Below are 23,009 nucleotides of genomic sequence, written 5' to 3'. Positions count from 1 at the left end.
GTGAGGAGGGGGGCATCCTCCGGGCAGGGGGGGGTGTCCAGCCGGTCTCTCGGGTCTCCCGGCCACCCGTCAGCTCCGCTCCCTTGCAGAAGGTCATCTCGGTGCTCTGCGTCTCCCGCCACCGCTACGCCCGCTACGGGGGCTACCACCTGGCCCTCCTCCAGCCCGGCAACTACTCCGCCAGGGTCCGGGCCACCTCCCTGGCAGGAAACGGCTCCTGGACCGGACTGATGACCTTCTACATCCTCGGGGGAGGTGGGTGTCGGACCCTGCTGGCTTTGCCCAAAGCGCGTCCCTTCCCGGTGCTGATAAAGGGGTGGGGGATCCCTCGCGCACCCTAATCCCAGTGGTGGGGTTCAGATTTTTTACTGCTGGTTCTGTGGGCGTGGCCTTGGTGGGCGTGGCCTTGGTGGGCGTGGCTTTGGTGGGCGTGGCAGGGGAAGGATACTGCAAAATTGCCTGGTGCGCCAGTTGTGGCCCTATCTGGACCGGGACTCATTGCTCACAGTCACTCATGCCCTCATCACCTCGAGGTTCGACTACTGTAATGCTCTCTACATGGGGCTACCTTTGAAGAGTGTTCGGAAACTTCAGATCGTGCAGAATGCAGCTGCGAGAGCAGTCATGGGCTTTCCCAAAAATGCCCATGTCACACCAACACTCCGCAGTCTGCATTGGTTGCTGATTGGTTTCCGGTCACAATTCAAAGTGTTGGTCATGCCCTTCATGGCACCGGACCAGACTAGTTGCTGTTGGTGGTGTATGTTGGTTGCAGGGGTCCCTTGAGTGCCATTTGTTGGGGGTCAAGGGAAAGGGAGGGTCTTTCCTTCTCCTTCTGCTCAAGATCCCCGTGGACAATGGGTGGGTCACTCTGGGACACAGAAGGCTGGACTCGAGGGGCTTTGGCCTGATTCAGCAGGGCTCCTCTTAGGTTCTTATGACTGCCTTCTGCCGTGTGAGTCCCAGCGACCAATTAGGTCCCACTATCCCCCTGAAAAGAGACCCTCTGGGAAGGCTGGGTCCCCAACTTCTGCAAGAGGCCAAGGACTGGCCAAAGAGTTACGATCTCCTCCTTGACCCTCACTTGGCAAGCAGCCGGGAGTCTGTTGCCAAACAGGGCAAAACTGTGGAAAAGGTTGATTTGGCCCAGTGGAGGGGAACGGAGGGAAACATGGCCTCAACAGGTGATTAGATAAGTGGGGGGGGGGGAGAAGGGGGGGGAGAAGGGGGGGGAGAAATCTCCAGCCATCTCCTGTCAGCAGAAGCTCCTGGAGGGGGGAACCACAGCCAAAGGCTTCTCAGCTTCAGTTGGTTGTGTTCCTTGGGGGGGAGTGGGGGGGTTTCTCTTTGGGGTTCGATCATTGCCTGTCCCCCTCCCCCCCCCTGCAGAGGAAGAGGAGTCTGGAAATTTCTACGTCTTCCTGACCCTCACCCCGGTGGTCCTGATGCTTGGCATCACCTGCCTGGCCGTCTTCGTCTTCTTGTACAACAAGAAAAGGTATCGTTGCTCACCTGGTGGAGATTTGGGGAGGGGGCTTGACTGAGTTTAGGGGCTCCCTGTTAAATGGTCAGGCTGGGTTAAACTCCGGGGGTGGGGGGCTTTTCTTTGCCGCTGGCTTTCTCGAGAGGGAGGGAGGGTGGGGGGTGCAGGGTTGGAGCCCTGAAAGGGAGCAGTTCTGGGATGGACCTTCGTGCCGGTGGCCGGCTGCCTCTTGCGTCTCCTCTGCTGCCTTGTGCAATTTGTGTGTGTGTGTGTGTGTGTGTCTCCAGCCTCGGTGATGGACTTCAAGTCCCAGAGTTCTCCAGCCAGCCACGAATGATAGAGTTGGGAAGGGGCCAGAAGGGTCAGCTATGCTGGATGGAGAGTTCTGGGAGTTTATTTATTTCTTTGGTTTTGCCAAGGACGCATTGGTGGCAGACAAAGATATGATCATATCTATGTACATGATGCCAGTAAGAGAGAAACATCAGGGCAGGGGAGGGAAGGCCCGCTGGGGCACTTAACTGACCTCTGAGGAGGAGAAGTCCACAAGTCTTAAAGTTGCCGAGGTTGGAGACCCCTGGTCTAAGTGGCTGTCCATGCAGGGGAACAGCTGAGAAGCCCCCCAGGTGTGCCCCCTCCCTGAGCCGTGATCTCTCTCCCCCCCCTCGATCCTTGCCTTGCAGGAGGACCGAAGGCTACCCCAGTGGCACCCTGTTTGCCTCGGTCAACCCCGAATACTTCAGTGCCTCCAACAGTGAGCGCCCCAGGGGGCTTCCATGCCAGCTGGGAAGAGGGAAGGAGGGAGGGAAGGAAGGAAGGAAGGAGGGAGAGAGGGAGGGAAGGAGGAAGGAGGGAGGGAGGGAAGGAGGGAGAGAGGGAGGGAAGGAGGAAGGAAGGAGGGAGAGAGGGAGGGAGGGAAGGAGGAAGGAGGGAGGGAAGAAGGGAAGGAAGGAGGGAGAGAGGGAGGGAGAGAGGAAAGAAGGAAGGAGGAAGTGAGGGAGGGGAGGGAGGGGAGGCCAACCAGCAGGAGGGCTGGGGGGGGCTACTTGAGGGGGCCTCTGGGGGTCTTTGGCAAGCGTCCCCCCCTTTCCGCAGTGTATGTCCCTGACGAGTGGGAGGTGCCCCGCGAGCGGCTGACCTTCCTGGGGGAGCTGGGCCAGGGCTCCTTCGGGATGGTCTACGAGGGGATGGCCAGGGACCTGGAGCAGGGGGGGGCGAGGAGACCCGTGTGGCCCTGAAGACGGTCAACGAGCTGGCCTCCATGCGGGAGCGGATCGAGTTCCTGAACGAGGCCTCCGTCATGAAGGCCTTCCGCTGCCACCACGTGGTAAGGGGCCGGGGGGGGGGCAGGACGAACTGGAGGGGGGGGTCAGGTCTTTCCTGCCAGGAAGAGGAAAAGGGGGGGGGGTCTGGTGGGTGAGAAAAAACACCCGTCCCATTTTCTGCCCAGGCCGGTGTCAGGAGTAACTATGTCCTGACATAACATTACAATGTGTGTAAATGGTCTGTAATAATCGTGGTAATTATTGCTGATGTGAGCAATAACTAGTGTGCAATCCTAGTTTTACTAATTGTGTTGCAACCTGATTGGTTGGGAACCATATAAAGGGAGAACACACTCTCGCAGGGGGTGTGGTAGTTGTAGCAGTTGTGATAGTTGCGTAGTAGTTACGTGTCCTTGCAGGATTGTGCTGTGGGGGGTTTGTTATATTGGTTAACAGTTAAAAGAGTTTGTGATTTAGGGTTTATTTAAGGAAACACTTTTTGTGTAAGAAGAACAGCAAATTATATTATGTGGCTGTGTTTTCTTCCTTGGAAGACTTTGAAGGGACTCATAGTTTTTGCCCCGTGAGCAAACGGGTGGCAACTCATCCCAAGGAAGGCGAAGACCCATCCAACCACGCTGGAATTGGGACTTGGCCTCCTGACCTTCCGGGAGCTTCCCAGCTTCCCAGACCGGGCGTTTCCTGGAGTCCAGGACCAACCGCTTTTCCAGGGCCCAGATGGGCCTGGCGTCGGACCGGCCAGGGCTGAGCTCGGTGGGGGCCCTGAACCGCCCTCCTTTGCCTTCTCCGGCCTCTAGGTTCGCCTCCTCGGCGTGGTGTCGCAAGGCCAGCCAGCTGTGGTCATCATGGAGCTGATGACCAGGGGAGATTTGAAGAGCTACCTCCGCTCCCTCCGCCCGGAAGCTGAGGTGAGTTCCTACACACACACACACACACGCACACACACACACACACAACCCCAGTAGGCTCTCGCGGAGCAAAGCCAAAAACAGCTCACCGTTGGCCGGGACTTCAAAGCGCTTCCATGGATCTGGACGGCCACAGTTCCTTTTTGGAGCCTGGCGTCCATCAGCCGCCACTTTCCCACAGCAAGAAATCAAAGTTTGTTCTGCTCTGGGACGCCCCCCGCCCGAGGCCTCTGGTTCCGACCGCCTTGGTGCCCCTCCCTCCAGAATAACCCAGGGCTGCCTCCCCCGTCGCTGAAGGAGATGATCCAGATGGCCGGGGAGATAGCCGACGGCATGGCCTACCTCAACGCCAAGAAGTTTGTCCACAGGGACTTGGCGGCCCGCAACTGCATGGTGTCCGAGGACTTCACCGTGAAGATTGGAGGTGGGGCAGAGGTTCGGGGACGGGGGAGGGCAGCCGAGGGCGGCTCGGACATTGCTTGGAGGAGCTTTGATCCATGCTGTCTTCTCGGCTGGTGCTCGGTCCTCCCCTCAATGGTCTCTTCCTTCCCAAAGACTTTGGGATGACCAGAGACATCTACGAGACGGACTATTACCGGAAAGGGGGCAAAGGGCTCCTTCCGGTCCGCTGGATGTCCCCCCAAGCCCTGAAGGATGGGATCTTCAACACCCAGTCGGACATCTGGTGAGCGGAAGTGGCCGGATAGTGTAGCTGGACATCCGCAGTGTTTTGCCCCAGCCAGGGGGCAAAGGGCAGGGGGCAGGGTGGGGCAAGGGTGGGTGCAGCACCTGGGGGTGCCCTTTCCCAGCCCCCCTCTCTTTCAGGTCCTTCGGTGTGGTGCTGTGGGAGATCGCCACCCTGGCGGAGCAGCCCTACCAGGGTATGTCCAACGAGCAGGTGCTCCATTTTGTGATGGACAACGGGGTCCTGGAGAGGCCCGAGAACTGCCCCGACAAGCTGTAAGTGACTCCCAGAAGTGTGGTGGTGGGTGGGATTCTAGGCAGCCTTTTCCCCTCCTTCTCTCCCCCCCTGGAGACCTGGGGGGGGTGTCTCCTTGAGCAAAGCCCACCAACAAAGCCCTGAGCACCTCCGTTTCCTGGCCTGGCGGGAATTTCTCTGACTCCCCAACTGGCCCTGGGGGGTCTCGTCTCCCAATCCCACCTGGACCCAAACCTACGTAGCTTTAGCTGGGCAGCAGGTAGCTGCTTCTTAATGTTCTGCCTGGAGTGACAGATGAGCAGCTACGAAAGACAAAATCACACACACAGACTGGAGGTTTCCAAAACACCAAAATATATATTGCCTTAACAAATTGTTTGAGAGCCACAATTAGGGCAGAAGAACGTCTGTTTATGGCCAAAATGTCCGGGTTATCTTCAAGGCCGATAACGAATGTTTCAACCCCCTCCGCAAGGTTTGTAAATAATGTCTCTGAACTGGGCTGAAGCAAAGGTACTCACTCTTTTTTTGCAAGAGCTACAGTCTTTCAAAACCTAATTGTCCAAAGGCTGAGTTTCTCCGAGAAAGCACGATGTTGGTTTAGAGAAAAACTCCGGATCCGTTTCTCTTTCTCTGTTCAACCATGAACGATCACTCCTGCAAAGGACACTCCCACGAAACCTCCCCTTCTGTGCACGCTGCAGAATTCTCTAATTACTCCCAGCTGTGATTGAGGTCTCCTCCTGCGCCTGTGCAGCTGCTCCTGTCTCCCCCACACGTCCAGGATGGGATCCATCAATCACCCCCTCCTCACCCGACCCAGGCGAGGCTCTAACTGGGGGTTCCACGGGCACTGCAGGGGCCTCCACCTCTATCTCTTCAGCCCCTTCAGCTCCCATCTCTCCTTCCTCCGGTAGCCACACAAGTCTCCGTTGCTCGGACGGACTCGGCTCCTCGGGCTCAAAGAGGAGCTGGCCATGAGCCAACCACCACACTTAACGGAGCAATGCTCACCCGCGGCCCAGTTTAGGGATGGGACTGCCCGCTTACTCCTTTCCGGGTGCAGATTCTACCCTTCAAGGCGGCCCACCCCTGGCCGGAGAGAAGGCAGGGACCCCCCTCCCTCCCTCCATCCCTGCCCACTCCCGTCTTTCTCCTCCTTCTCCTCCTCCCAGGCACGACCTGATGACCAGGTGCTGGCAGCAGAACCCACGCCTGCGCCCGTCGTTTGTCCAGATCCTGGACAGCATCCGAGAGGAGATGAGCGCCAGCTTCCGGGCCCACGCCTTCTTCTGCAGCCTGGAGAACAAGCGCAGCAGCTCCGGGGGGGCTCTGGACCTTGAGACTGACCAGCTCCTGCACGAGGGGGAGGAGGAGGAGGAGGAGGAAGAGCCCAAGCCCCCAACTCCCCCGAGGCAGCAGCCCCCAGCCCCTCGTGGGCCCTGGCCAGACCAGTGACTGCTACCCGCCCGGCAGAAACCCCCTCCTCTGAGGCTGGGCCATCTTGGCAATGGGGGGGGAGGGGATGCTGTGTTGTTTGAAGGGTGGGGGGGTTTCCTTTGTCCCTCCAATTCCAGGGACCGGACTTTCAAGGCGAACTGCTTCATCCCACTTTTTTCGAAAGACAAAGTCCAGGGTGGGTGGGCAGAGGCTGATTGACACGTGGGCATGAAGTCCATCGGCCTGGATGTGGGCGATGTATGTCAGGACCTGCAGCCTGAGGAGGGGGGGGGTCACTCTCTCCTTCACTCGCCAGGTTGGGGCAGGGGCAGTTTTCAAAAACAAGACGGAGAAGGACAAACGCCCCCAAGTTTTTATTAAGCGGCCGAAGGGACCCCAAACAGCAGAAGCCCCCTTGGTGGGGGCCAAGGCACAGGGGAGCCCTCCTGGCTGGGGGGGGGCAAGGGAGACAGCCCAGTCAAACCTCCTGAAGGCCGATGGTGGGAAGGCCGAGGGGCAGTGGGTCCCCACACCAGTGTTTCTCCTTTGCCAGAAGGAAGCGGCAGAACCTCTCAATTGGGAGTGGGGTGACTTCCTGCGATACCCCACACCAGGGGTGGGCAAAGTTGGCTCTTCTGTGACCTGTGGACTTCGACTCCCAGAATTCCCCAGCCAATCATGCTAGCCCAGGAATTCTGGGAGTTGAAGTCCACATGGCACGGAAGAGCCAGCCTGCCACTCCCACCGTTTCTTGGGGAGGGGGAGAGCAGAGGTGCAGAGTCCAGGCCGAGGGCTTGCTTCCCCCTCTCTTGGAAGCCCCCCAACACCCAAAGTCCGGCCAGGACTCCTCTGCTGGCTCTCTTCGTGGAAGGTCTCCCCCCACCCCCCCGGTTTCCATTGTCCATCTTGTCCAGCATGCACCGGTCATCCTGGCTCTCAGTCCGTCTTGGGGGAAGCCGGCAGGACCCTCACCGGGCTTGTCTGCGGAGCGGAGGGGAGGGCGGGTAGTGCCGGACAGGGGGCACGTCGTAGTGGCTGGGGATGTGGCTGTTCTTGGGAGAGTCGTAGTGGTTAGGGGCCACGGCTGGAGTCGCCTGCAGGACGCCTTCCGCTGAGGCTAGAAGGGGGGAGAGGAAAAAAAGGGGGGGGCAAATGGAGCTCCAGACCAGCCCTCCAGCCACTGCCGGTCACTCTCTGGCTCAGCACTGCTGTCTCTCTCACCCGTCATTCTCCCCGACCCCCCTGGCCTTGAGGAGGGGTCCTGGGTGCGGAAAGGATTCTCCCAAAGGGGTCACAGAAGGAGGCCTGCGATTCTTTGGGCCTGCCCCATTCCCCCCCTCCCCTTTTATTTTATTTTTAACCCTGGCTGCCACCTGGACCCCTTTTTATAACTGGACACCTCCTTTTGTCCCCCAAAATTGCTTTGGCTCCATTGCCTCTGAAATCCCCCCCCCAGAAAGATTTCCCCCTTCAAAACACATCCCCCCCCCCCCCCGGAGTTCAGCTTCCATCTCGTTTCTTTAAAACGGACTCCCCAAAGACGGGCAGTTTTATTATGATTATTACGATTATTTTAAGATGATCACCACTAGCCTACCTTGTAACCTTAGGGGTCTGGGGACTGAGTGAGTTTGTGTTTTGGAAAGACAACAGCCCCCCCCCCCGAATGGCAATAAATGAAACTTGACCCTCAAGAGATGGAGGCTTCCCTTCCAGGTGTGAACCTAAGAACCTGAGAAGAGCCCTGCTGAATGGGGCCAAAGCCCCTTGAGTCCAGCATTCTGTGTGGCCCCCCAATTGTCCAGGGGGATCTTGAGCAGAAAGAGAAGGCAAGACCCTCCCTCTCCCTGGACCCCCAACAAGTGGGACCCAAGGGAACCCTCAACCAACACAGAGGCGGCACATGGACCTCTGTTTCAATAGCCACCTATGATACACTTGGCATCCATGAATCTGTCTCATCCTGCCTTGAAGCTCCCCAGGCTGACAGCTGTCACCACCTCTTCTGGAAGGGAATCCCATCAACCAAGGACCCTCTGGGTGAAGAAATATTTCCCTTTGTTTGTCCTCACTTTCTCACCTGTGAGCTTTAGGAGTGACCCCTTGTCCTAGGATTGTGTGATAGAGAAAATATTTCTTATCTATCCACCTTTTCTATCCCATGCGTGATTTTATAACTTCAATCAAGTCCCCCCTTCAACGCCGTCTTTCAAGGCTGAAGAGACCAAGGCCTTGCAACCTGGTTTCAATAAGGGAGGGGCTCCATTTCCTTGGTCATTCTTGTTGCCCTTTTTTGCCCCTTTTCCAGTTCCATTCTATCCTCCTTGAAGTGCACTGACCAGAACTGGACACAGGACTCCAAGTGGGGTCTCACCATCGATTTGTTCAGAGGCAAAACAACACTTACCGACTTATTTTCGATTCCCTTCCTAATCAGGCCAAGCATGGAATCTGCTTTTTTTTTTACTGTGTGAAGGCCACTCCTGGGGGGGGGAGGAAGGGAGTGGGGGGGGTCCCCAGTCTCCCTCCCCCTCACTCACCTTCCTCTTCCTCGGTCTCGGGGCCGCCGGAGGGCTCTTCGGAGAGGCTGATCTCCACGTAGGACTTCTCCCGCTTGGAGGACAGGCGCGACTTCATCTCCATGTAGCTGCCCTCGGGCGCCTTCCCCACCGGGCTGGGAGAGTCCTTGATGGTGGCGTAAGGGTTCTCACTGCTGAGGGAGCTCTCGCTGCGGCCCCAGGGCACCTCCTTGGCAGGCACTGGAGGGGGGGGAGAAGAGGGCAGCCCTGGCACCTGCTGGGTCTGGCCCAGCTTCCCTGGGTTGGGAGGGGGCAATGCTGGCTTGTTTGGGGGGGGCAAGTGGGTCCCCAAACAAGCAGAAGGTCCGTCCCAGGCAACCAGCTGCAGTACTTAATAATAATAATAATAATAATAATAATAACAACAACAACAACAACAACAACAACAGAGTTGGAAGGGGCCTTGGAGGTCTTCTAGTCCAACCCCCTGCTTAGGCAGGAAACCCTACACTACTTCAGACAGATGGTTATCCAACATCTGCTTAAAAACTTCCAGTGTTGGAGCCTTCACAACTTCTGGAGGCAACTTCTATTCCACTGACCATCAGGAAATTTCTCCTTAGTTCTAAGTTGCTTCTCTCCTTGTTTAGTTTCCACCCACTGCTTCTTGCTCTACGCTCAGGGGCTTTGGAGAATAGCTTGACTGCCTCTTCTTTGGGGCAACCCCTGAGATACTGGAAGGCTGCTATTGTGTCTCCCCTGGTCCTTCTTTTCTTTAAACAAGACATAAACCCAGTCCCCTAACCGTCTTTGTTGCTCTTCTCTGCACTTTTTCTATATTCTTTTTGCATCGTGGCGACCAAAACGGCCAAAACTTGAGCCACCCAGCAGCCGTTCCCTGCCAAGTCCTGGAAAGTTTCCCCCTTCTTGACCCTTTACCTTGGCAGCGATATTTCCCGAGCCCGTCCATATGGCTGCAGCTGCGGTCCAGGTAGCCCCCCCCTGCGGAAGAGGCGATTGTGCAATTCAGTGGGATTAAGAGCCTAAGAGGAGCCCTGCTGAATGGGGCCAAAGCCCCTCGAGTCCAGCCCTCTGTGGCCCACAGCGGCCCACCAAGTGTCCAGGGGGATCTTGAGCAGAAAGAGAAGGCAAGACCCTCCCTTTCCCTGGACCCACAACAAATGGCACCCAAGGGAACCCTGCCTGCTTCAACCAACATAGAGGCGGCACATGGACATCCGTTTCAATCGCCACCTATGATACTCTTGGCATCCCTGAATCTGTCTAATCCTGTTTTGAAGCTCTCCAGGCTGACAGCTGTCACGACCTCTTCTGGGAGGGAATCCCATCAACCAAGGTCCCTCTGGGTGAAGAAGAAATATCTCCCTCTATTTGTCCTCACTTTCTGACCTGTGAGCTTTAGGGAGGGGCCCCTCGTCCTGGTATTGTGTGATAGAGAAAATATTTTTTCTCCATCCACCTTTTCTATCCCAGGCAGGATTTCATACACTTCGATCGAGTCTCCCCTTCAACGCCGTCTTTCAAGGCTGAAGAGACCAAGGCCTTGCAACCTGGTTTTATAAGGGAGGGGCTCCATTTCCTTGTTGCCCTTTTGAAAGGGGTGGGATCGAAGGGGGTGGGTGGGTGATGTGAGCTGAGCTTCTCCAAATAAACCTCTCTTGGTGGGCTTTTGGGGGGAGCTGCCCAGAATCCCCATGGAGCAGCCGTTTGGGCCAGGGATGATGGATGAGGAGGTGGGATGCTGCTCAAGGGGGAAAGCCATGGGACCATTCCTCTCCTGCCCCCCCCTTCAAAGGAGGCCCTGCAGGCGCTCACCGTGGGCCGGGCGGTGCTTCCAGTCGCTGGGCAGGGTGGCGTTGCAGTCGGACCCGTGTAGCCCTGACCAGTCCCGCTCCAGACTCTGCTGGGTGTAAAATAATTAATAATAATAGTTTATAGTTTATTAGATTTGTATGCTGCCCCTGTCCGAAGACTCGGGGCGGCTCAGAGCATAGCAATAATACAATACATTACAAATCTAATAATAAAAAATTAAATCCATTTAAAAAGACATAATAATAATAATAATAATAATAATAATAATAATAATAATAATAATTTATTAGATTTGTACACCGCCCCCTCTCCAAAGTTTCATGGCTCCCATCAAGCAGAGTCGGGCATTTTCTCGAGGGGACAAAAGGGTCATTGGGGGAGGGGGCATTGGGGTGGGGGAGGGGAGTCTCACCTTGCCAGGCTGATCGGAGCTGCTGGGGACGGAGTAGCCGGGGGAGCAGGGCGAGAGGGTGTGGTAACTGGGGTTGGAATAATAATGGCTGTAGTTGGGGGCCACATCTGGAAAGACAAGAACCGTCGGCTTGGGTCAGCGTTCTTGGAAAAGCCCCCTGCTGTTCGAATGTCCAGTTAATAAACCTTCAGCAAACTTTAAGCAGAGTTAATGTAGCAATGAGAGTTAGTCAGTCAATGAATCAGTACAAAATAGAACAATATTATTATATACAGATAGGCAAATAAGCAATAGTAGCTACACAGTCCAAATATCATACACATATAATCCTAATAGTGGTTTACAAACAGCAAAAATATACACGCAGCAAATACAAATCTCTCTAGTAGAAACTCCCCCAAAGAGGAACATCGGTGGCTCCCTCTTGTGGCCAACCAGCAAATGACTCTTAAAGGTCCAGTCTTAAACTTAACATTGGCAGCTTCTGCATTGCAACACCCAACGTAGTCACATGCAGTATACTAACACCTGTGATTCGCACCTGTGTCAACCGGGGGGCAGAGGCTGGCACACCGGTGGTCCTGCCTCCTTTCTCTTTATTTGGGCCCCCGCTGCCCTCCCGTGCCCAGCCCCGGGGACTCACCTGGGACGACATACTCTGAGCTGTCCGTCCTCCCTGCGGTGTAGGCCACGGAGATGTGTCGCTTCTCCTCGGCCTTCTGGCACCGCCGGTAGCAGAAGAAAAGCACCAGCACAGCTGCCAGCAAAGCCGCCAGGATGATGATGCCAATCAGGGCCCCCAAGGAGGGGCTGGCGGCTGGCGAGGCGGGAACCATGGTGAGGGGGTCATCAAGGCGGCCTGGGAATCGTTTCATTTAATCAACACAGTGGTTGGACAGCCACTTTGGGAGCCGAGGGTCAGTGCTGCCTGTCCAGGGACCATCCGGGTCACATCTGGGCCCTCTGGGGCCACTTTGAGAGTTGCGGACTTCAACTCCCACAATTCCTCAGCAGGTGCTGACGGGGGAATTCTGGGGGTTGAAGTCCACAAGTCTTAAAGTGGCCAAGGTTGGAGACCTAGAAGGTCAAAGCTCCCAGAATTATTCATTTCTGCTGCAGACTCAGAGGGGCCCCTGGGTCAGCCTCCCCTTCTCTTTGGGGGTCACCCTCCCAGGGAAAGATAGGAGAGGCCACACAGGTCTCCGATGTTCGGACCGACCTGGCTCACCTGACTCAAAATCAGAGGCAAGAAAGAAAGAAAAAAGAAAAGAAAAGAAGAAAGAGAAAGCAGGAGAAAGGGAGGAAGGAAGGATGAAGGAAGGAAGGAAAAGAAAGAAAAGGAAGGAAAAAAAGGAAGGAAGGAAGAGAAGAAAGAAAAGAAGAGAGGAAGGAAAGAAGAAAGAAAAAAAAGAGTAAAGGAAGGAAGGAAGGAATAATGAAAGAAAGAAAAGGAAGGAAGGAAGGAAAAAGAAATAAAGCAAAAAGAAAGAAAAGAAAGGAAGAAAGAAGGAAGAAAGAGGGAGAGAGGGAGAGAGGGAGGAAGGAAGGAACGAAAGACGGAAGACAGAGAGAGAATAGGGCGTCCCAGCAAGTTCTTGGTTATTTCCCCTTTGTTCCCCCCTTCTGCCCAGGGACCCAAAGAGGAAGAAGTGGGGGGGACAGGCTGCCCCACTTACTGGTCTCACAGTGGGCACCGGTGTAGCTGGGAGGGCACAGGCAGGACCCGGTGCCTGGGTCACAGGGGGCCCCGTTCCGGCACTGACACCGGGAGCTGCAGTTGTTGCCAAAGGAGCCAGAAGTGCAGCCTGCGAAAATATCGTTCGTGGTTTGTGTTCATGGGTTTCACCAGTCCAGAAAAGGGCATTTGGGGGTGGGGGGAAGGGCTGATGCCCCCAGAGGAAGTCCCGAGTGGCCCAGTCCTGAGCAGGGGGCCCAGTGGGAGGCAGCCCCATTCCACGACCCCCTCCCCCCAAAGAAAGAGAGAGCCGTCATTGTGTTTCCTGAGCCCGGCCTGGTGCCCACGAGACTCACGCCTTGCGCAATCGACGCCCGTCCAGCCAGGCGGGCAGTCGCAGGAGCCGTCCACGGGGTGGCAGATGGAGTGGTTGGCACACTGGCAGGGCATGGAGCACTTCTTGCCATAACGGCCTGGTTGGCAGGCTGCATTTGGGGTGGCAGAGAGGGGAAGGGGAGGGAGCTCAGCCGGTGGGGCTCCGAGGAAGGGGGAGACCGGCCTGGCTTCCATTTTGGGCCATTTTGAGGGTCTTTGGCAGGGAGAGACGGCCACTGCCGCTTCCCCTCTGCCCATCTCCCCTTGCAGCCTGGGGGTCTCCAGAGGGGGAGGGGATTCTGCTGCCCTAGAGAAATCCACTCACGCCGCTGGCAGGTGGGGCCACGGAAGCCTGGGGCGCACTCACAGACGCCGTCTTTGGGGGAACAGCTGGCCCCGTTCTTGCAGGAGCACATCTGGTAGCACTGCTCCCCCCACAGGCCCTCCGCGCACGGCTGGCTGCAACGGGGTCCTGGGGAGAAGGGGAGGGTCTCAGGGCAGTTCTGTCCACGTCCCACATCAATGGGGCTGCAGAGGCTTCCGGGCCCTGTGCCGGTTCTGCCTGCCCAGCATTCAGCCCCAGGGGTTGTAGCCCCCCCTGCTCAGCCTCAGCCCCCACCCAGCCCCCTCCTGACCTTTCCATCCCGGCAGGCAGCGGCACTGTCCGGAGACCGGGTGGCAGCCGGCAGCGTTTTCGCAGGAACATTTCCGAGCGCATCCCAGGCCGTAAGACCAGCCCTGGTCAGAAAGAAGGCAGAGCAACGGGTGGCGGTTGGCCCCCTGACTCCTACGGGAGGGCTGATTGCTATTGGGGGCCTAGGGTAGGGGTCAGCTTCAACCCACAGCTCTGGAGCCGTGTGTGGCTCTTCCACCCCTCCGCTGCGGCTCCCTGTTGCTCAAACTATGCGTCTCAACTGCCAATGTGCGACACCAGCCGATGTGCCATTTGGGAAGCTTTCCGACCCCCTGTGGACCAACCATGGATGAATCCATGTTTCAGAAGAAAACAGAATCTTTCATTCAACTATCGGTGCTAGTTTTGTGTCCGCCCAGGAAATACTCAGGCACCGGAAGAGTTTTGTGGCTCCCAGTGTTTCCCTTTGTGTGGCAAACCGGTGCAAGTGGCTCTCTGAGAGTTTAAGGTTGCCGACCCCTGGTTTGGGGTCTTCTGCTTGACTAGAAAGGGGGTTGAAGACCTTGAAGGTCCTTTCCTACGGTCTTCCCCACTCAGGACCACCACCGAGTCCTTCTTCCCTAGGAACACTGCCCTCGGGGGCAACCAAATGTTGACCCTCTGAGGACTGTTGGCCCAAGACCCAGGCGGGCTGACGTCCAGGCTCTCGGCCCTCTTACCGGGCAGGGCTGCGTACACCATCTGCCTTGCCACCCAGCCGCGCAGGTGCATCCTCCATCGACAGGATCACAGGTGGCCCCGTTGGCACAGAGGCAGCTCTGGTTGCAGCCGGGGCCCCAGGTGTCCGAAGAGCAGGGGGACGAGCAGTCCTCCCCCTGCCAGCCTGGAGGGGGGCAGAAGAAGAGACGGGGGGGAGAGTCTTTATTGGCCAAGTGTGATTGGACACACAAAGAATGTGTCTTTGGTGCAGATGCTCTCAGGGTGCATAAAAGAAAAGAGACATTTGTCAAGAATCAGGAGGCGCAACACTTAATCACAGGGGTCAAATAAGAAATGAAGAAACAATATTAATAAAAATCTTAAGGATACGAGCAACAAGTTACAGTCCTAAGTGGGAGTAGATGGGTGATAGGAATGATGGGGGAAAAACTAGTAGTAATAGTAGGGCAGACTTAGTAAATAGTTTGATAGTGTTTGGAGTCTTTGGAGAGGGGTGGCATATATATCTAATTAATAACAATAACAATAACAATAACAACAATAATAACAACAACAACAATAATAATAATAATAATAATAATAATAATAATAATAATAATAATAATGTGTCTAGTTGGTGTGCGATGTTTGAAGGTCCTGAGCCTCTTTCTCCGGCCGCTTCGCAGCTGTGGGCTCAGCGGCCTTTTATCTGTCGGTTCCCCAGGCGACATCCCTCTGCCTGCCTCTCACGGCCTCCCCCTTCCCCGTGGGGCCCTACCTTCCTTGCAGAAGCAGGCCCCGTCCACGGGAGAGCAGCCCAAGGCGTTGTGGCAGCTGCACCCCTGGGAGCAGTTCGCCCCGAAAGTGTCATCCGGGCAGGGGCTGGAGCAATGCCCGTCCTGGCCGAGGGAGAAGCAGACAGGCGGTCCAGCTGAGCCCCAGCCAAGGCAGCCCCCCCTCCCCCCTCCAGACCGCAAGGGGGACCCACCGTGTAGCCTGGTGGGCAGCTGCAGCGCCCGGTCTCGCCATCGCAAATGCCCCTGTTCAGGCACAGGCAGGGATCCTGGCATCGCAGGCCGTGGGACCCACGTGGACATGTCTCGTTGCAGTACAGGCCGGCCCACCCTGCCTCGCAGGCGCACTCTCCAGAGATGGGGTGGCAGCTGTGGGGAGAAGCCGAGAAACGGGGCCCGTCCAGTGGGATCCTCTTGAGGAACCGGGTTTCCCTAGTGGGACCACTCCGTCCCACTGGGGAGATCCAAACATCTCCCCGACCAGTTCTGGGTGAAGGATACTGCAACGGGACGCTTGGCTGTCCTCCTCGACCCACAGCCGAGCTTAGAAGACCCTCTCTTGGCTGTGGCGAGGGGGCGTTTGCGCTAGTACGCCTGGTGCACCAGTTGCGGCCCTACCTGGACAGAGAGTCACTCCCCACAGCCACTCATGCCCTCATCACCTCGAGGTTCGACTACTGCAATGCTCTCCACATGGGGCTACCTTTGAAGAGCGCATGGAAACTCCAGATCGTGCAGAATGCAGCCACGCAAGCTATGGTAGGGATACCAAGATCTGCCCACATCTCAACATCACTCCGTGAGCTGTAATGGTTGCCGATTGGTCTCTGGGCGCAATTCAAAGTGTTGGTGATGACCTACAAAGCCTTACATGGCATCGGAGCAGAATACATCCGGAACTGCCTTCTGCCACACGAATCCCAGTGACCGATTAGGTCCCACAGAGTTGGCCTCCGGGGCCTGTCGACTAAACCATGCTGTCTGGCGGGCCCCAGGGGAAGAGCCTTCTCTGTGGTGGCCCCGGCCCTCTGGAATCAACTTCTCCCAGAGATCAGAACTGCCCCCCACCCTCCTTGCCTTTCGTAAGCTATTGAAGACCCACCTATGTCATCGGGCATGGGGAAATTAAAGTGCCCCTGGGCTTATATTGTTTATGTATGGTGTGATTGTGTTGCATGGTTTTGATTATGGGTTTTTAGATGTCTTTTAATATATTGGATTTGTCACACTGTTGTTTTGTGTTGTGAGCCACTCCGAGTCTCCGGAGAGGGGCGGCATACAAATCTTAATAATAATAATAATAATAATAATAATAATAATAATAATAATAATAATGATGATGATGATGAATGAATGATTGAATTGGATGAATGCGCATGGCTGCACATGGGGTCTTCATCCCTGCCCCAATGTGTCCCATCCACTGCGGGGCAGGCAGGCTGGACAAGGGGGCCCGCGGACTGACCTCTGAGTGTGCTGAGGGTCACAGAGGCAAGGGAACTGGCAGCTGAGGCCGTAGAGTCCAGGCAGGCACTTCCGCTCCTCACACCGGCTGCCGTAGAAGCCGGCTTCACACAAGCAGGCCCCGCTGATGTGGAAACAGTGGCCCCCGTTGGTGCAGTCACAGGTCTCCTGGCAGTCCTGGCCGTATTTGCCGATGGGGCACTTCTCACGGCACCTGGGGGAGGAGCAGGAGGGGGGGCACACAGAAAATACAGGAGGTATAACACCTGCCAACAGCGGTCAGTTATTTATTGTTATATCAACAATACAACACAGCAAATTGGCAAAAAAAACCTCGATTAAAACTCGGTGTATATATGTAAATATAATTTATGTAATAGTAAATAAGCACCATTAGATTTGTACTACAGGCAAGTCACAAAAATGTCCAACATTTATTTTAATGTTCTCTGTTTCTTTTCTGTGTGAGATCACTATGCTGGATTTCATATTTCATCACTGGTTGGGTGCTTCCTATTATTATTATTATTATTATTATTATTATTATTATTATTATTATTATTACTATTATTATTATTATTATTATTATCATTATATGCTGCCCATCTCTGCAGACACAGGGTGGAGTTGCAGGGGTGGCCTAGACTGCCAGTCCGAGAGAATGGCTTGTGTCGACACAATGGGTAAAATGTTGACTTCCGCCACAAGCCCACCACCTCCTGACCTTGACCATGCCCATCCCAAGGAGCCACGGACACGCGGATTCACTTCGGAGTAGTCCTTTATAGTTTTTGCAGACAGACAGAATCTTGCCAGACTAAAGCAATTGTCCTCACAGCTCTGGAGTTGCTCTGTGAATTGCTGGGGAGGGTCCACCTTTGCCCCCTTCCTGCCTACCGGAGATTCCAAGCTCTGCCCCCTCTTTGCCCTCTGGGAAGCGGCCCCTCCCTCCTGCGGCCCACATTCCACCCGGGATCTACCGGGAATTCCCTCCAAAGACGGGCTTGGCTGGGCGCGGCTGCCGATGGCGTTGCACAGCCTTTACGAGAGCCACGAGCTCTTCCACACCCTCAGAGTCGGAGTGTCCACTGCAATCTTCCTCCCCCCACACCCAGGCCGCCTCCCTCCGCCTTCCCCATTGTTTGCAATTCCTGGACAGCAGCGGCCGAGTTTCCTTCCCCTTAAACTTTAGAGGGAAACATCATCATCATCATCATTATTGTTATTATTATTATTATTATTATTATTATTATTATTATTATTATTATTATTATTGTGTTGACAGTATTGTTGACAAATTTAGTCTCTTATGTAAACTCTCGAAATGCTATTAGAATAGGCAGATGAAAGCACAGAAAAAGTTAGAAATATGGTGGATTTTTGGTGTCGGATACGAGCAAATATTATGAAGTGTAAATATTCAATCCAATACCCAAACTCTTCTTTGCTATTGTAAGACACGACACCCTTTATAACACACTCTAGAAGTCCATGTTATGTTTGGTTTGGGTTTTTTTCATATTCTATTTTGTGTTTATTCTTTTTAATGTATGTAATCAATAAAGATTATTTTTAAAAAACCAGAAATCTAATAAGTAAATACCCACCCACCCACCCCCGCACCGCAGAAGGGTTACTCACTCCTCTCCCAGGTAGCCTGGTGCACACCGGCACTGGCCCGAATCCGGGTCGCACTGGCCTCTGTTGTGGCACCGGCAATCTCCCTGGCAGCTGGAACCGAAATGCCCCATGGGGCACCGGGCGGAACAGATGTCACCCTGTGGGGGGCAGAGCAGTCAGGAACTGCCTGGAGGGAGATTCAGGTCTCAGCTGACCACAGCACATAAAATTATGGACTACCATGTCCTGTGACTACTTCCGCTTCAACCACAAGCACACCCGAGCACAAAATAGACACAGGTGAACCGCACCAAACTTGATTGCAGGAGAGACGCCTTCTGCAAGAGAGGAGTGGTCAAGGCCGGACTCTGTGGTTTCCTCCCCACACCCCAAAAACATTAACTTTAGACTGTCTACTCACTGTTGACCTCACCCCATTCCTAAGAGGTCAGCCCACCAACCTGCCCACCCTCCCTGTCTTAATATGTCTGGATTGTGGTGGGCACAATTCACCAAACACTTGTTTTATGTTGTGAGAGTCTTATATTGTAAAAAAACCAATAAAAAAATATTCCCTTTGATTCGTATCCATTTCATGTACTAATAACCATGTTTATACCTATATCTGTTATCTAATACGTGCTTGACAAGATAAATAAATAAAACGAACGAGTGTGGTGATTTAGGAACCAGTGCAGAGAAATAACAGAAGACACTTTTGTAGAAAAACATTAGCAAACAGTTTTGCGTGCAAGTAAAATATCGTCTGTCTTGGTCTTCTATTGACAGGAACAAACTTTGTCTCTATGCAGTAAAGCTAACTACTTGCACGTAGTTACTAAACCAATCCAACACTACGGCTCTAACCCAATATCTTAACTCACGCCCAAAACTGCTCCAGCCAGCCAACTAACAATCCTTGCAAAGTTGCTTTGCATTTTACAATGCTCTGGTCCAATCAGGTTGCAGCTTACACCCTGTGACCCAGCATTCAATGGTAACATAATGGAATAATATCACCTGGGATTGAGCTAATCCTTGACAGACATGTGTCCATATGGCAAGGAGGTTTCGTCCCGCAGCCCTTCCTCAATCCCATGTCTCTAGTCCCATAAAGGGGCTTGGAGAAGGCTTCCATTTCAGAGGTTAGAGGTTGGGGTCCCCCCTCCCTGCCTCTTCCCACCTACCGTCCATCCAGGAGGGCAGGCACATTGGCTGGAGGAGGGGGGATGGCAGACACCCCCGTTCTGGCAGGGGCAATGGGCTGGGCACTGGAATCCGCGGCTGGTGTTGGAACAGAGGATCTCGCAGCTGGAAGAGAAGGGAGGGGGAGTCCACAGGATGCGCTCAAGGCCACTGCATGGACCGAGCTCATTGTGATCCACAATGAATGTCTCAGAGACCCAGTCGGCACCCAAGTCTATTGTGTTGTCCAGAACAGCCCCTCCTAGACCGACCTCCCCGTGGTTTCCCCCACCCAGCTGGACAAGATCAGTTTATCTAGATGACATCCCTTTTAAGCAGGGGTCTCTAACTTGGGCAACTTTAAGGCTTGTGGACTTCGACTCCCAGAATCCCTCGGCCAGCCATGAACAATAGAGTTGGAAGAGGCCAGAAGGGCCATCTAAGTCAGGGGTCTCCAGTTGGAAGAGATGTTGAATTCCAATTGGCTCCAGAATTGAACAGGGGGCTTCCGGTTAAGACCTTGAGTGTTTAAGGTTGCCGACCCCTGCCCTAGTCCAATGTAGGTGAAACTATTTCAGGGAGGAACGAAAGTCGCTCTTCTGCCATTTCTGGTGCTGAAAAACTCACCAGCGGTGTTGCTCTGGTGTCCCCAGCCCCTCGCTCTGCCCCCCACCCCAGAATGCCCCACTTTTGTCTTCCCCGCCACTCACTGTGGCCCCACGTAGCCAGGAGGGCAGAGACAGGCGCCGTTCTCGTGGATGCACCCCGCTCCATTCTGGCAGTGGCAATCCAGCTGGCATCCTTGGCCGTAGGTCCCCACGGCACAGGGCTCTTGGCACTCCGGCCCCCGGTAGCCAGGGGGGCAGGCACAGGCCCCATTCAGGGGGTCACAGCTGCCTCCATTCAAGCAAGCGCAGGGCCTTTGGCAGTCGGGCCCCCAGGATTGGTCGCTGCACTCTGGAGAGGGGATAAAAAGAGCAGGAGCGATGCGGCAGATCTCCTGGGGCTCTGAGCTGACCCCTCCCCGGAATCATCGGCTGCCCTCCCAGGACGGCCCCTCCCCCCAAATCTGGCTCAGTCCAGTATCTGCCCCAAGTATTTTTATTATGATTATTATTACACTCTGTATAGTCACTGTGATGAAGCCGATTTTACATGGTTAAAGTTATTACAATTCTTCTCTGTGCAATTTGTATTATTATTATTATTATTATTATTATTATTATTATTATTACTATCGACTTTCTATGCTGCCCAATCCTGAATATAAATTGATGTGATTCATTGTTTGCAATAAAATCAGCGTTAGCTTGTAGAGGTCACCTGGATGGATTTCTTCCTGGACAATCGGTTCCTAGCTGGCCTTTCTGATATTCTAATGGAGCCCCCATCACTACTGTAGTGAACGACTAACCGACGAATCAATGGTTTCCCCTCCCCTATCCTGGAAACTCTTTTTTTCTTTAAAGTCACTGACTAAAATATTAGTTTAGACAAAGGGGACTTTTCCCCCTGAGTTATTCAATGTGCAAAAATTGTTAATGGTTACATCCAATTGCAATGCCTGTAACTCCAATTAATTGGAGTTAAATAGACATATCTAAAGAAAACAAACTGCAGAGTTATGATAAAAGTAAAAAAGGTTTGTGTTCTGGCTGTACCGGTTCCTGATGGGGCTCTCCCCCCCCCACATGGCCCCCAGGCCTTTCTTTCTGAACGTTTGGCCCCGGGGATTGGCTCGAAGGGGGGGCAACTCACCACTGGAGCAGTCCGAGCCCCTCCAGCCTTGCTCGCACTGACACTGGTCTGGAGCCACACACCGGCCGTGCACACACTCCTGGGCACACCGAGCTGCAGCCGAGAGTGGAGAAAGAGAACATCACCTGTGGAACTCCTTCCCCCAGGACTGCCAGGGCTGAGCAGAAAACAGAAGGCTGGGGCCCCTCCTGACCTCAACCCCAGGCCATTCGCTCCACAGAAATGCTGAGGCAGCTTCCGGGATATTTCGATATTTCCCAGTGTACTCTCTATGTTAGTACATGGTACTCACCAGTATTTGGGGTTGCCATGTACGTAAACTACCAATTGTAGTTTGTACCTTTATAGATGCAATATACCTTTTAGGACTTTGGCTGGTTTGCCACAAGAGGGCGCCAAGGATGATGCTCCAGAGCTCATTCATTCTTTGCCTTTCGTGTTGCTATGGGCGGCTTGTTGTTTATTTCTGCTTTGTGCTTGTAAATATGTATATATGTGAATAATACTTTATATACACATACTAAGTCTGTGTTATTACTGGCTGTATCACACAACCACACTCTTACCTCAAAGGTCTCGCAGCCTAGCTGCACCGAGACCTACTAACAGTGATGGCAGAAAAAATTGTGGTTTGCTAATGGGCAGTTTAATTTAGCCAGCATTGTATCACAGTTAGTATTTTGCTGTAACAGTATTATTAAGATGGCCCTGACTCTGGAGGATCTCCTGGGGGTCTCCCACCCCATCCCTTTCCAGGCCTGGCCCTGCTGGGCTTCCAGAGGCTGCGTGCGCAGACCGCCTCCCCTTCCGCAACGGCTCAACAAGGGGGGGTTCTCTGTGGGGAAGATGGGCTTACGGACACAGGTGTCGCCACTCTCGTAGAACCCCTCGCAGCAGTGATGGCGCCTCCGGTAGTCGACCTTGACGCCTTGCCGGTAGGCTGTCTTGTACAGGACCCTGAAAACGCCATGGGGGGAAAGGCCGTTGAGCCCAGGTAGCGACAGCCCAGCCTTGGGTTGCCCCCTGTCAATAGGGGGGGGGGAGGATTTCAAGTGGGAGGCCCCCGTGCTCACCTGTACTGAGGGCAGGCCTTGGCCCGTAGCCAGGCGGGGCTTTTGCAAGGCTCCTTGGACTCCTGGACGAAGGGCTGCACGAAGGACTCTTTGGAGACGGTGGTGAAGCTGCGGGGGGGGGGGGACAACGACAGATTGCATTAGGGAGGGGGGAGGGTTCCAGCCACTGCTCGGCCACCCGCCACTCAAATGCAGGGGGCTGAGACACCCAGGATGGAGGGAGAAATGGTTTCTCTCTAAAGAAATGGGGAGGGGATATACCTTATTTTTCGGAGTATAAGACACACCTTAGTTTTTGGGGAGGAAAAAAGGGAAAAGAATCTGCTAACCAGGTATTCATCTGGCCAGTGTCCATAGTCTGGTCAGTTTCAGCACATTATTTTATCCCCTGGTTAGGGCTTTAAAAAATCTTATTTGGAGAGAGTAACAATGAAAGAGCTTGCAAGCCAGTAAAGAGCTGGGAATATTGTTAGCACCTGGTTAGGACTGGAAAGAAACATTTAGAGAAAGTTAGAGCAGTGAAAAAATAAACATTTGCAAAGACATACCGCTTGGAAAGCATTTTTTGTAGAGAGTAATAATGAAAGAGCTTGCAAGCTGGTAAGAGCTGGGAACATTGTTAGCACCTGGTGAGGGCTGGAAAGAAACTTACTCGGAGCAAGTTAGAGTAATGAAAAAAACCTCTGCAAAGACTTAGGGCTTGGAAAACATTCTTTGCAGAGAGAAAAAATGAGCTAGGAAGATGGTTAGCAGCTAGTTGGGGCTGGGGAAAAAAACTGCCTTCAGAGTATAAGATGCACCTCAATTTTCAGTCTCTTTTAGGGAGGAAAAAGTTGCGCCTTACACTCTGAAAAATACGGTATACACCGAGCCCACCCCCACCATTGCCTTGCCAGGGGTCTCACCTT

The 23,009-nt window shown here is 54.0% G+C and overlaps 2 protein-coding genes across 4 annotated transcripts in view; one reads left to right on the top strand and one right to left on the bottom strand.

Annotated features, from left to right (window-relative positions):
• INSRR (insulin receptor related receptor) overlaps positions 1 to 7,751 on the top strand; it is a 21,316-nt gene extending 13,565 nt beyond the window's left edge. The window contains 11 exon segments of the mRNA XM_070766217.1: positions 74 to 255; positions 1,390 to 1,498; positions 2,167 to 2,237; positions 2,579 to 2,691; positions 2,694 to 2,810; positions 3,567 to 3,677; positions 3,942 to 4,101; positions 4,233 to 4,362; positions 4,503 to 4,637; positions 5,793 to 6,020; positions 6,022 to 7,751. Coding sequence (XP_070622318.1) covers positions 74 to 255; positions 1,390 to 1,498; positions 2,167 to 2,237; positions 2,579 to 2,691; positions 2,694 to 2,810; positions 3,567 to 3,677; positions 3,942 to 4,101; positions 4,233 to 4,362; positions 4,503 to 4,637; positions 5,793 to 6,020; positions 6,022 to 6,109 — 1,444 coding nt within the window. The 3' untranslated portion in view covers positions 6,110 to 7,751.
• The window catches only part of PEAR1 (platelet endothelial aggregation receptor 1), a 22,336-nt gene continuing 5,743 nt past the window's right edge, over positions 6,417 to 23,009 (bottom strand). The window contains exons 2-22 of one of the 3 annotated variants that reach the window (XM_070766207.1): positions 23,007 to 23,009; positions 22,102 to 22,209; positions 21,885 to 21,985; positions 21,029 to 21,121; positions 19,981 to 20,227; positions 19,273 to 19,396; positions 18,107 to 18,243; positions 16,467 to 16,679; positions 15,196 to 15,370; positions 14,986 to 15,106; positions 14,228 to 14,391; positions 13,510 to 13,612; positions 13,200 to 13,346; positions 12,856 to 12,984; positions 12,501 to 12,629; positions 11,468 to 11,683; positions 10,825 to 10,931; positions 10,413 to 10,500; positions 9,516 to 9,578; positions 8,598 to 8,816; positions 6,417 to 7,174 (exon numbers count right to left, since the gene is read on the bottom strand). The exon at positions 23,007 to 23,009 is cut by the window's right edge and continues 100 nt beyond it. In XM_070766207.1, the coding sequence (XP_070622308.1) occupies positions 7,026 to 7,174; positions 8,598 to 8,816; positions 9,516 to 9,578; positions 10,413 to 10,500; positions 10,825 to 10,931; positions 11,468 to 11,683; positions 12,501 to 12,629; positions 12,856 to 12,984; positions 13,200 to 13,346; positions 13,510 to 13,612; positions 14,228 to 14,391; positions 14,986 to 15,106; positions 15,196 to 15,370; positions 16,467 to 16,679; positions 18,107 to 18,243; positions 19,273 to 19,396; positions 19,981 to 20,227; positions 21,029 to 21,121; positions 21,885 to 21,985; positions 22,102 to 22,209; positions 23,007 to 23,009 (2,836 nt within the window). In that variant the 3' untranslated portion in view covers positions 6,417 to 7,025. The remainder of the gene's footprint in view (positions 7,175 to 8,597; positions 8,817 to 9,515; positions 9,579 to 10,412; positions 10,501 to 10,824; positions 10,932 to 11,467; positions 11,684 to 12,500; positions 12,630 to 12,855; positions 12,985 to 13,199; positions 13,347 to 13,509; positions 13,613 to 14,227; positions 14,392 to 14,985; positions 15,107 to 15,195; positions 15,371 to 16,466; positions 16,680 to 18,106; positions 18,244 to 19,272; positions 19,397 to 19,980; positions 20,228 to 21,028; positions 21,122 to 21,884; positions 21,986 to 22,101; positions 22,210 to 23,006) is intronic. The other 2 variants (XM_070766208.1, XM_070766209.1) reach the window with 2 other exon arrangements.

The sequence above is a fragment of the Erythrolamprus reginae genome, chromosome 13 (assembly GCF_031021105.1).
Source record: "Erythrolamprus reginae isolate rEryReg1 chromosome 13, rEryReg1.hap1, whole genome shotgun sequence".
NCBI classification, from domain to species: Eukaryota; Metazoa; Chordata; class Lepidosauria; order Squamata; family Dipsadidae; genus Erythrolamprus; species Erythrolamprus reginae.
This window is presented reverse-complemented; position numbering and strand designations above follow the sequence as displayed.